This window comes from Lepidochelys olivacea, assembly GCF_965140295.1.
Source record: "Lepidochelys olivacea isolate rLepOli2 genome assembly, chromosome: 7".
NCBI lineage: Eukaryota > Metazoa > Chordata > Testudines > Cheloniidae > Lepidochelys > Lepidochelys olivacea.
Window position 1 is genome coordinate 19,417,050 of NC_140417.1, and position 13,373 is coordinate 19,430,422.

General features: G+C 41.9%; 1 protein-coding gene across 8 annotated transcripts in view; it reads right to left on the minus strand.

Annotated features, from left to right (window-relative positions):
- Positions 1-13,373, minus strand: part of TMCC1 (transmembrane and coiled-coil domain family 1) — a 198,709-nt gene that overhangs the window by 61,195 nt on the left and 124,141 nt on the right. Inside the window, exon 1 of one of the 8 annotated variants that reach the window (XM_084635341.1) lies at positions 5,372-5,490. The exons of the other annotated variants lie outside the window; for them this stretch is intronic. Within the exon in view, the coding sequence (XP_084491467.1) occupies positions 5,372-5,401 (30 nt within the window). The 5' untranslated portion in view covers positions 5,402-5,490. Of the gene's footprint in view, positions 1-5,371; positions 5,491-13,373 lie in introns of those variants that run through there. 8 annotated transcript variants of the gene reach the window in all.

Below are 13,373 nucleotides of genomic sequence, written 5' to 3' on the forward strand. Positions count from 1 at the left end.
CCTAGCTAGTGACATCGACAAAAGCCTCTGATAGAAGTTGACAATAAGATCAGCTATTACCAGCAATCTGTTAAAACTCAATTCACTGACAGGCGGTTCCATCCCATTCTCACTGGCTGTAAAGTTGGCTGGCCCTCAGATTATCTAAAATGTATGTTTCTTTTCTGTTTTTCTTTAACCCTTTCCTCCTCCACCAGTCTTTCCCTAAAATATGCACCCTCTTCATCCCACATAACTGTTGGTCCACAGGGCAAAGTGTAGATGAAGTTAAATGCAAGCAAGACACAGTCGTGACAAAGAAGAGATTTCTAAAATGATCTATGTGGAATTAAGACGCTGATAAAGGAGGAGACATCAAGTTTTACTTCTCTCTCCTCACTCTCCATGTCAGGACAGTTTTCAATACTATGGATTAGCGAACAAGAACATTGTCTCCAACTGGTTTGAATCCCACCTCTTCAAATGCTTCCCTCTCATTTATGGGTTAGGCTTTAAATCTTCCCCTCTCTTATGGAATAGCATGAAAGTTCTGTTCTTGGCTCTGTACTCTTAACCATCTTCCTCTGGGATATCTCCAAACTAGTTTCAGCCTTGGTTACCTGTTCTGTTCCCCCATGCACTATAAGGTGGGTAGAAAGCTAGCTAGATTGTCGGGCTCAACGGGTAGTGATCAATGGCTCCATGTCTAGTTGGCAGCCGGTATCAAGTGGAGTGCCCCAAGGGTCGGTCCTGGGGCCGGTTTTGTTCAATATCTTCATAAATGATCTGGAGGATGGTGTGGATTGCACTCTCAGCAAATTTGCGGATGATACTAAACTGGGAGGAGTGGGATAGGATACAGAAGGACCTAGACAAATTGGAGGATTGGGCCAAAAGAAATCTGATGAGGTTCAATAAGGTTCGCCTTCCTCTGTAGCATGGGGCACGGGTCACTTGCTGGAGGATTCTCTGCTCCTTGAGGTCTTCAAACTACAATTTGAGGACTTCAATAGCACAGATATAGGTGTGAGGTCTTTTTTAGGAGTGGTGGGTGAAATTCTGTGGCCAGCATTGTGCAGGAGGTCAGACTAGATGATCATAATGGTCCCTTCTGACCTAAATATCTATGAATCTATGAATCTAAGGATAAGTGCAGGGTCCTGCACTTAGGACAGAAGAACCCAATGCACAGCTACAGACTAGGGACCGAATGGCTAGGCAGCAGCTCTGCGGAAAAGGACCTAAGGGTGACAGTGGACGAGAAGCTGGATATGAGTCAGCAGTGTGCCCTTGTTGCCAAGAAGGCCAATGGCATTTTGGGATGTATAAGTAGGGGCATAGTGAGCAGATCGAGGGACGTGATCGTTCCCCTCTATTCGACATTGGTGAGGCCTCATCTGGAGTACTGTGTCCAGTTTTGGGCCCCACACTTCAAGAAGGATGTGGATAAATTGGAGTCCAGAGAAGGGCAACAAAAATGATTAGGGGACTGGAACACATGAGTTATGAGGAGAGGCTGAGGGAGCTGGGATTGTTTAGCCTGCAGAAGAGAAGAATGAGGGGGGATTTGATAGCTGCTTTCAACTACCTGAAAGGGGGGTCCAAAGAGGATGGCTCTAGACTGTTCTCAATGGTAGCAGATGACAGAACGAGGAGTAATGGTCTCAAGTTGCAGTGGGGGAGGTTTAGATTGGATATTAGGAAAAACTTTTTCACTAAGAGGGTGGTGAAACACTGGAATGCGTTACCTAGGGAGGTGGTAGAATCTCCTTCCTTAGAGGTTTTTAAGGTCAGGCTTGACAAAGCCCTGGCTGGGATGATTTAACTGGGAATTGGTCCTGCTTTGAGCAGGGGGTTGGACTAGATGACCTTCTGGGGTCCCTTCCAACCCTGATTCTATTCTATTCTATTCTATTCTATTCTATTCTATGATCTGCTTGTGAGCTTTGGAGTGTATCATAACCACAACTTACTGCATGCTTCATGAGACAAAGTCTTCCTTTAGGTAAAAAGTCCTTTGGTCTGACTGTCATTCTCATTTCCATGCTCAAGGTCAGAAATCTTTGGAGTCATCTTTGACCATGAAATGCCTTTTTCTCCTACAGCTTTCTTGCAGATATCTTATCTCTGGAAAATTGCCAGAACTTCTTCTTACCCCCCTTCTGAAATCTTTACCATCCATTCATCATGATTTTCTAAGGCCAGGTCTACACTACAGACTTGTATTGTACAGTCTTATATAGCTACCACTTCTTAGGGAGATGGGTTAACCAGGGCGATGGGAGAAGCTCTCCTGTTAGCACAGTAGAGTCTTCAATAAAGTGCTATGGTGGTGCAAATACAAGTGGAGTGGCTGCACTGTTGTATGTGAAGGCAAGCCCTAAATCCCAGTTCTGCCCCAAGAAAGCATCCTCAGTGCTGTGGCCATACTCCTTTCACTCCGGGAAGCAGCAGCAACAGCTCACCTTTAGGGTACGTCTACACAGACAAGAAAAATCCACGGCTGGCCTGTGCCAGCCAACTCGGGATTGTGGGGCTCGGGCTGCAGGGCTGTTTCATTGCTGCATAGCCCTCCGGGCTTCGGCTAGTGCCTGGGCTCTAGGAGCCCGCCGGGTAGGAGAATCCCAGAGCCTCGGCCTCAGCCAAAGCCTGGAAGTCTACACAGCAACAAAACAACCCCTCAGCCCTAGCCCAATTTGGCTGGCACAGGCCAGCTGCAGGTTTTTCTTTGCTGTGTAGACATACCCATAGAGTACAAATACTTGTTATTGTTTCCTGTCTAGCTCTAAATCCAATTCTAAATGATCTTACACTCTTCATGAGGGTGTGCTGCATTTTATGTCTGGCTACCAGATCAACACACTCCCTGCATCCTCAAACCGGTTCTCCTATTTTGGTCTCCTTTAAGTTCCCTTCCCACAATTTTCCAAAACAGGAAAGAAGGGTGCTCTTACTAAAGCTTCTTCCACATCCCTGGAACAACTTCCCCTCCTGCCACCCTACAAACAATGAAGTCACTTCTCGTTTTAAATATGGTGTTTAAATATTTCCCTCTGATTTTAGTTTATGATCATCTCTCCATAGTGTTTCATGGTACCATGTACAAAAGCATAGGGTAATGTGAGCTAGCAAACAGTGAGTCACACTGGATATTACACTCTCTCTGCAAAACCAGACTACAGTTCACATTGACTATTTGGCAGATTATCAACTAGATCCACAGGATTAGAACTAATACTATGGCTTCAAATTGAGACTAATCCCCAGAGTGAATAGCATGTGTCACCAATATAAGGGAGCTGTAAATTCCTGTTTTGTAATGGCAGATAGCAATGAACAACATGGCCTTGTCCTGTGCTGAGACTTCTTAGTGACCTAGTATAAGAATCTCAGAACTGCAACACCAAAGATAAACATTTTCTTAACACACAGATCCCAACTCTGGAATTATTTTCAGCAATAAAATGATTTTCCTTCCTTTAAAGGTGACCTGCAAAGTGCTCCCCCGTCCCTTTTTCTTCTAAACTTTAGAAATATGAGGACTGCAAAGGATGATCTTTCTTGATGTTGAGAGAACTATTAGTAGCAGTAGGCTGTTTACTGAGAGATCTCAGCTGAATGGAATGAAGGTGCTGAACCTTTAACATAAACTTCCTTAGTCAAAAGATTACTCACTAAATTACATAGGTATCACCAAAAACATTTTAGCAGATGGATTGAAAGGTCCTTCCCGCTCTAAACAACTCAGCTTTCATTAGTCTCTCACACTAGTTCTCCAGCCAGAGCCTGCCAGCCTAGACATCATCTGAATTCCTAATTCAAAACACCAAAACAATTATTTTTTAAATTTTCAGGCCTTCTTTATAAATCATAAAAACCAATATGCACAAGCCCAATTTCTTTCTTTGCAAGTCACCTTTGGGGTTGTAACGGCTCAGCTTTCTAGTCTGGTGATTTATCAGAGCAATATAAAAGAAAGCATACTCAAATAAAAGCAAATAGTTTAAATGCTTTGGCTATTTTCACATTCTGTCCCAACAAAGCAGCTCTGTGCTCTGCAAGCAAGAACACAGAGGCCAATACAGTATGTCATTTTCATTCCTATGGATCTCCATTTATTTGCAGCCACTCCTCCACCCCTCCCTCTCTGACATTTCTTGATACAAGTTGTAGTTGGATGTTAAGCTAGATGCAGCCGCAGCAGGCTGACCTTTTATAACCTCTGAACAAGGGGAGATGCGTCAGTAATGCTGACTCAAAAGAAGGAGCATAAAAAACCCAACTGTTTCTAACAAAGCTTACATTGAAAACATTAACTGTTAAGACAGAAAATAAATTAAGTTTAAACTCACTGTGTGGAAAAATCTTTATTTGGATCCCACAAACTAGTAAACATTGAGTCTTTTCACTGCCAGTAGCATTAACAGACAATTTTAGTTACTGCAAAAGTAACTTAATCTTCATCTAGTTTTAAGAAGACAATACTACTTGCCAGGAGTCGGAGAAGCATCACTGTTCTATTGTTCAAGCACCTGGTTTCAAAGTCATCCATAAAGACTGCTTGTAAAACCAGGACACAGGTGGAGGGACGCCAGAAGAGGTAGATTCTTGGCTTGAAGAGGAAGGAGTTATGTGAATAAACTGCCTACATAAGAATAGATTTTATGCTATTTAAAAAAAAACCAATCCTAAATATTAATGCAAGTATATTTGCTTCTTCTGGACTTACTGGCAGGCAAATCTGTGCTTGGCATTTTTTGTCAAATTCTGAACATTCTATGCTGCTTGAGACGCAAGTTCAGCATCTCTGCTGCGTACTGCTGCAGAAAAGTCTGACTTCAGCTATCAAGGGAAAAAAAAGTCACTTATCATAGCCGAAACAGCCCTAACAAGGAGCCAAAAGACAAGGACCTTTTGAATTAAAAATGATTTCCAATAAGTTATGGAACCAAAACAGCTTTATTTTGCACACGAGCCACTTCTCATCACGAGAGCTACCCACACAGTGAAACTAAACAAACCTTTTAAAAACAAGTAGTCCATCAATAGCACAATTGGTTTTCTAGTTTTTAATACTCAGAGTTGGGGCAACAACAGATACGGCAATATACAAGTTCCAAGTCTCTCTCCTCACAAATCCAAAGAAATTAAGAAATGTGGTTATTTAGTCACACAAGGGAAAGTACATGATATTTATTTAATTTTGTTTCATTCATAGTAGTAAATAGCAGCTATTATACAGAATTTTAGAGTGCAAATACCAAAATTGTAAGCGGTGATTGACAGAAATGCTGAGCCTAGATATTCATTGCCTATTCACGTCTATCTAGCAAACTAGCCATATTTACAACTCAATATCATCACATTTGAGGGGAAAAGAAAAAAAACATACTGTTTCAGAAGAAGTCATTGAGGTTTCCATACTGGTTCTGAAGTAAATGAAGGAATTTGCAGTCTACGCAAATGCCTCTCCTTAGCTTGAACATGCTGTACTATGGAATGAGGTTAGCAGAGACAGGCTCCAACCATGCTGGGCTGAATTCTACCCTGACAAAGCAGTGTCACTGTAATATGAAACAGGAGTACCCTGTGTATGTTGGCAAAAGCCCTGAATGGATATTCTAGAAATCAACAGCAACTCCAAACAAGTGAACTGCCCTTGTCACATGAACACATCACAAATGTTTTGAGCCCACTAAAAATACTTCCAGTCACTAACAGAGACAGGAGGAGATCTGAAGTTAGGCTCCTGGTCTCTGAAAATGAATAAAGCAAGAGGGAAGGTGCTTCTTGTCAACCTGAAAGTGATCAGGGCAGTTATAAAAAAGTTTTATAACGGGGGAAGAAATAACGTTTTGTTAAAACATAGGTAGTGTCAAATGATCAGAGCACAGGTCTGAAAGCCAGAGCTCCTAAATCCTCACCCCACATTTTACATCAATTTCGTCTAGGAAATGTGGGCAAACTGTATCCTCTGCCTTAGTTTCTCCATCTATAAAGGGGGCGCCAGGGGAGAGAAAGAGATTCTTTACTTCCCGGGACCTTTAACAGATGCAGAAATGAGAAATCAAGTAGATTTAAAGGACCTACAGCGTGGAAAGTTGTGAATTACATGGACAAGTTTGGCAAACAAAACCACCGTCACCCCTTCTGCCAGAACTGAAAATATTAAGCTATTTATAATCAAAGCATTTATGGAAAGCTTTGAATGGCTGAAAATGGGGCCATTGAGTGCGGTAAAACCAGCGCTAATCTCAGTCTTTTTCACTACCCAATTGGACAGAGGCTGCAAGTACATCTGCAATGGCCTCTTCTGGGCAATCTAGAAACTACACCAACAAGCTCTTGGAACCAACTTCCAGTCCTCCTTTGCCAGGATGTTAATTGTTCCCATAAGGTTTTAATTCTGAGGAAGATGGAACAGAATAGATTCTCAGGGCTCTAACAGGGATACAGACCTCTTCCAAGAGGAAAGGGATTTAGACAAGAACTGTATCCTCTTAACTAGGAGACTAATGGATGCCTTGTGTGTTTTAGGGGATTATTAGTTGAAAGTGAGGCAGTGACTTCTAATCATTTTGGGGGGCTGATGGTCAGCTGCTCAATGGTAAGTGACCTTCAAATAACCCCTCCAAAGGGCAGACCCACCCCAAGGGAGGAACTTATTTTCAGACACGTTAATTTATTTGTCCAGACAGTACCAGAACACAGCGTCTGTGTTCAGTTAATTGCTAATCAGCTTGGCTGTCAATAATGTATGCAATCAAAGGATGGAGGTGGGTACCAGTGCCAAGAGAACATAGTGCATTATACACTTTTCTCATTCAAGAGCACGTCACCAGCTCTGTGGATAGGCCATATACAGTTCATCTCAGGGCTTGTAACCATTATCAACTTCACAGTGGTTCCAACAAACTTTTGAAGTGCACACATTCAGCTCCTTGGAGAGCTCCACACCACGATATATTCTGATGCTAAGCTAATTATTCCCACCAATCAAATTTCCACATTTGGTAAGCATCTCTGCCAAATAGTAACATGAGCAATTGCCCCAATTTAGGGAAACAAATATTGGAAGACAGGTAATATCTTCACAGAATGGATAGCTTGAGCTATAACTTGAGTGTTAACCCTGACTTGACTCCGGTCACACACAAAAATCTCTAGCTCAAGTTAAGTGGAGCTTTAAGCTTGAGTTAACTGGCCAGTTAAGGGTGGTGGGTTTGGGTGCTGATGCTCAAGTTAGTAATGCAGTTGTGATGCAACAGCTCAAGTTACAAACTCATCAGCAGCTGATACAATCATTCAGGGTAGTCTACACTCAGACACCTGCAGTTGGCCCATACCAGCTGACTTGGGCTTGCAGGGCTTAGGCTAAGGGGCTGTTTCATTGTGGTGTAGATGTTTGGGCTTGGGGACCCTCCCACCTCGCAGTGTCTTAGAGCCCAGGCTCCAGCCCGAGCCTCGAAGTCTACACCACACTGAAACAGCCCCTTAGCCTGAGCCAGCTGGCATGGACCAGCCACAGTTGTCGAACTGCAGTTACACACTCATTTTAACTCGTGTTGTTTTGAAGTGTGGCCTCTCTCACTGAAGCTAGGCTATCTTGAGTGCAGTAACAGACGTGTACTAAGTTGTGCTAACATTGCAGTGAAGACAAGTCCAGGAACACCATCAGAAAACCTTCACACATAACTGATGACTCAAAAAACTATGGGCTTGGAATATCAAGCACATGGGTTTTCCCCATGTCAAAACACAAACCTGATCTTTTGCCTCACCTTCTACCTTTTCTGGGTTTTACAGGTCTTAAAAGAAGTGAGAAATGACACCTCTGTCATAGTGGTAACCACCTTCTATTATTCCATAGCAATCTCTGCAGGATGATCAAGGATGAAGTTGCTGAACTTTGAAGGGAACCTCATCCTGTCTCACTGCCCAGATGCTGTTTGGCCAATCCTTCAGGGCAGGCTCTTCATTTTACAATGTGCTGAAATGCCTTTCACCTCTGTCCCCAGTTGGCTAGATTTTAATATTTCTAGCCAATTATAAATGTAAACACTGGTGGTTTTAGATCAGGAAGCTCTAAATATCTCTGTATGAACAAAGGGTATTTAAAACATGTTATAAACAGCTATTACAGCAAATTAAAAATGCTGTTAGTATAGCTTACACTGGTATGTTTCCATGGTCTAACAAAATAAACTATCCACCCCAATTAACGTAACTATTCCTCTCATCCCACTTTGCAGATCACGAGCAGTTCAGTTTTAATGACTGGCTTGGTAAGAAGGTGACTTACCCAAGATGCAGCTGTTTCTCAGAAGTTAGTGCTGTATGCTGTAGAAGATTAGAGTCTGAGCAGGTGGCTACAGAAGCTTTTGGGACAGTGAACAACAAGAAGACAAGTGAATATCCCTTAAACTAAACATTCCTATATTCCGTGGGTATAAATATCCACCCATTGCAACCATCCCTCAATTCCATTCTCTACAAACCACACCCCCAGACAGGATTTGATCCGACTGCTGGATCTAGTAGCCTGGAGTATTTCTGTATGAGACTATATTTAGTCATCTTTGCTGACAGATCTATAGCCCTCTTGTATCTTCAGGAAAACAAACTGACCTGAAGCCTTATGTTCTTTGATAGAAATATATGATCTGCAAGTTTATGACTCCTGGATCAGTAGATGGGATGAAGTCTGCTGCTGTGCGTATTTTAAAGATCCTTATTTGGAACCAGAAGAGGCCTTAGGTGATGGAGCTGGCCTGCAAGGGCACAGAGAGTATCAGGATCCCTCAGCCAACAGAATCTCCTGAATAAGGAACACCCAAGTCTTTAGCTCTTCTTCTTGGCTCACCATAACAGAAAACCATGCAAGACTTTGTACTACAATACTTGATTTGTTTGGCGCAAAGAAAGGGAGAGAAACAGTGGGGCAGAGACAAGGATTAGTTCAAATACTGTGTCTCTGCTCACATACAGAGAGCAGGATGGGACAACTCAGAAGAGCCCAGACACATGCAGAACTATATCTGAAGAAGTGCTCCATGTAGCTCAAAAGCTTCTCTCTTTCACCATCAGAAGCTGGTCCAATAAAAGATATTGCCTCACCCACCTTATCTCTCTAAAATCCTGCGGACCAACATGGTTATACCACCACAGCAAATTAGTGTTTGGCAGCACTAGCCAGGCTACTCAGTAGCTGTTTCTGAAGCTGTACAGGAAGTTTTCGAAGTCAGCCAGCCACCACACAGGTCACACACCCAGTTACCCTCTCAGAGCATCTTGAGGGATGGCTGGAAGATTCTAAATATAGACAGCCCTATGAACTCAGAGGCTGATTGATGCGAGACCAAGAGATATCTGATGTGAGGGCTGGGTGGGTCATTACTTTGGATACAGGCTGCCGATTTCCGTTTCACCACTAATGTAGGACCAGTCAACTATTAACTCAAGGGCTGGAATGATGCAAGCTGTGAAGATCCCGACTGTTTATTTGCCAACAGGGTTTTGAAGAGTTTAAAAGGATTGTGATGCTCCCATTCTTCTCAAGCTGTGAAGAGATGAGGTGACACTATATATTATGGTCACTCTATAAAGACTGAAATAATTCTGTAAGATCAGAGGGGAATGTGTATGTATATGCATATGCATGCACAAAGTGGAGAAATCTATGCAAGGAACATGAGCAGACTTACTGCCTAGCAGTTTTTGTTTAAAAGTTAGCCATAGTTTTCCAAATACTATTTAAAATGCTTTATACGACTTATAATAAATAAATCTTAAATACACACAAATTAAGAAACTATGTGGCAGTCCCTTTCAAGTCTACAGAGAATTAACAACACATACATAAAGCCATGATAAGTAAAACAGCCCTGAAGTTTAACTTTGTGTAACAGTTTCAGGAAAGTCCTAAAAAAAAAGACAATCCTTGTCTATGCTTCAGCCAAGAATTAAGCTGAGGTGCAGGAGACAAGGAGTGTAATAAAGTTACGCATAATATTGCTTCAACATTCCCCTAACCCTGTTACAAAACCTTTGAAAGAAAGTCCTTTGCAAAGGTGCTGCAAAGTTATAGGCCTGTAGTGACTCATTTTTGCAAGACAAGAGGATTTCTTGAACCCTATTACGGAAGCCAGGATATTTACACTTTTGGAAAATGGAATATTAGGCTTGAAGGACATGCACACAACCTCACATGGGATGCACTACTCAGGAAGGCTCCATGATTGCATGACCAGCCTCACAAGTATGGGTCTGAGAAGGCAACCTCCTAATGGAGAAAAGACCTAGTCCTAGAGCGAAAATGAATCTGCTGGCTATGGAGAGTAGCTCTGAACAACTAATTTATCCATCAGTGTTTGCCAGGAAGATAATAGCCATCTTCAGTAGCACAGTCTAGACAGTGGATGCCTGAAAAGACACCAAATCTTCTTAGGCTATGGGAAGTGTAATTCCCAGCACACACAGACATACATACACTAGTTCTGCTTGAGTTAGTGCTTAAATATAGCAGTGGCACAGGTGGCAGCTCAGTCTAGCAGCTCAAGTATTTACCCAGGTGGTCAGACAGGATTGTACATGGATGACCAGCCTAAGCCACCACAGCCTGGCCACACCACTATTTTTAGGCATTTGCTCAAACTGAGGAATTCCTGTGCTGGGAATTACATCTCCCAGATGCTATGTAGACATACTCTTAAAAAAAAAAAAAAAAAAAAAGTAAGTGGAGTGACATGGTGATTTCCATCCAAAGTATTCTATTTTCCAAAGGGGTAAATTCCGTGCGAGTCTTACACAAGGTCATAGTGCTAGTCAGTGGCATATTAAAGGATGGCATCCAGGAGTCCTGACTTCCAGTCCCTGTTCTAACTCCTTAACAACACTTTTTGGCTCAAAACCGGATTTTTCAAAGCAGAGAATATATTATGTCTACAAATACGTACTTGCTCCTTAACTTGAGAGTTTTCATCATAGCTATTAATGGGAATGGCTCCTTTGATTAGTTGAAAAGCTTAATCAAACTTTAACAACTAAGTATACAAGAAAAATTACACACTTAAGCCTTACCCAGGAGAGTCAAAAGTGGTGCATGAAAATGCACTCTGAAAAGTTAGTCTGGTGCCTAATTCCACCGGGGTTGTCTTATGCTGTCAAAAATAGAACTAATTTCTACATTGGCATATGGAGTTTCAATCAAAATATCCACTGATCCCACTTACATAATTGAAAGGCACTTTTCTCCAGCATAATGCATAAAATCTCTGCATAATGCATAAAAAAGCTTAATTTGTCTTTTTATAAATGTAATATAAACATTGGTTGCTAATTATTCAGTAATGACATTAATGGCAAGAAAAGGTTTATACCACTTTAAGTACTGCATAAGAAGCCTTTGCTGAAATATCATCAAGGTTGCCAAGATATCTACACCATTCTTTACCAACAGGCTATTTAATCCTTCAATTAATTAGCCCTTGGAACAGAGCTGTGGTTTAATCTAGAAATCAGGTTTGCTCAGAAAGGAAGCAGAAGAATTCTTGACTGTTAATCCTTAGTAACTTGAAATATGTGGCTAGAAAGCATGACAATGTAGTAGTACTTGACACAATGTGGGATTTTTTCCCTCTTATGAGTTAAATACATAAAATATAATGCTTTTATGATAACTCAGACCTGCCCCCTCTTCTGTATCACTGGTGGAATTTTTGAGAACTGTGTGAAGTTTTCCTTTTCAGTCTCTCTCGGCTATTCATCTCTTTGGGCAAGCTTCAAAAGGCCAGTATGTAAACAGAGGCTATCTCCATGAGGAATATTATAGCAACGACCACCTTACTTTTTTTATTTCAGCATCTAAGATAAACAGCTATGTATTATTATATGCAGCTCCATTTGACCTATATCCAAGAACAATGTATTTTTCTTTGTTCCCATTCCCCTCCCTTCCAGTGTTCATAACTTCACTTTTACACTTCACTTGTGAAGGATAGAGAGGATGAGGAATTAAAAAAACACAAACAGATTTCGCACTCAACCTCGCCCTTCACTATAGTGGGCCTCCCTGTAACCTCCTGTGTTACTATAACAAATTACTTAAAATAATCAAAAGGAAATTCATGGAGCTACAATGACCTCAATACTACTGTGAGAAAGATACACACAGGCTAGTTAAAAAAAGGTCACCAGCTCATTTGAGTTCCATTCATTATTAGCTTATGCTGCTAACCAGAATGTGAGAATTACTAAACATCTTTAAGCTTCTCCTGTATTGAAACTGTTCAGTGTGAAGTGATGGAAAATGTATGGAAGGAATTAATATTTAAAGTGCCAGTATGATCAGTAAAGTACCCATGTAGTAAAGATCAATAGATCTGCTTCCTGTGGGTATTTTGAGGCATAGCTTTATGACTCATACAGGTTTTCACTCCTGATAGCGCTGCAAAGTCAGAGCAGCTATAAGGGAGCTGGATTCTATTCTAGTTCACATATAATCATGTAAATTCCAACTTCAGAATTACTGGTAATCAATGTTCCCTCTAATTTTTTACATCCATGTGTGGAATGAATTTTGTCATGTGCACCGATATGGAGGTGATGTGTGGCGGGGGTGGGGCTGAAGGGTTCGGAGTGTGGGAGGGGGCTCAGGGTTGGGTGAGGGCTCTGGGGTGCAGGAGGGGGCTCAGGCAGAAGGTTGGAGTGGGGGGTGAGGGCTCTGGCTGGGGGTGCTGGCTCTGGGATGGGGCTGGGGATGAGGGGTTTGGGGTGCAGGCCTTTCCGGGGGCTGCAGCAGGCAGAGATGACTTCCCCCAGCTCTCTCTTGCCACAGCAGCCTGGAGCAAGAGGTGCCTCTCCCCGCCTGTGTGGCCCTTGATAGCCTGCCGCATGGCAGCACAGCTTAGAGGGAACTTAGCTGGCAATGTGTGAGTCATCAAAAATCCAGCTTGACTTTTAGATCCCAGGTTTCAGGCCAATGCTTAGAAAAACATTTTCACTTATAAACTGCCAAATTTGATCTCGAAGTCACTAAGGGGAAAAAAAATGGAACTCCATGATATCATTTTAAGAAAGATTTTCAGAAGTATAACCACACTTAAAAAAAGTTATCGATCCACCTTTCCAAAGCATACAATACCCTAAGCTCAGGGCCTAAACGCAATTATATGCATGGTAATTTGGACCAGTAGATTTTCTTTCTGTGAACTCTCCCCACCAGTGTGGATAATGGAATTATACTTCCCTTCTCATTCATATTAGAGGCAAGATGACAAACACAAACTCTTCCAGAGAGGATGCCTCTTGCTACTACTTCAGTCTGTAAAGTACATTCATAGAAATCTCTGCTCTAGAGAAATCTAGACCTCATGTATCTACTTTTTCAGTTTGGT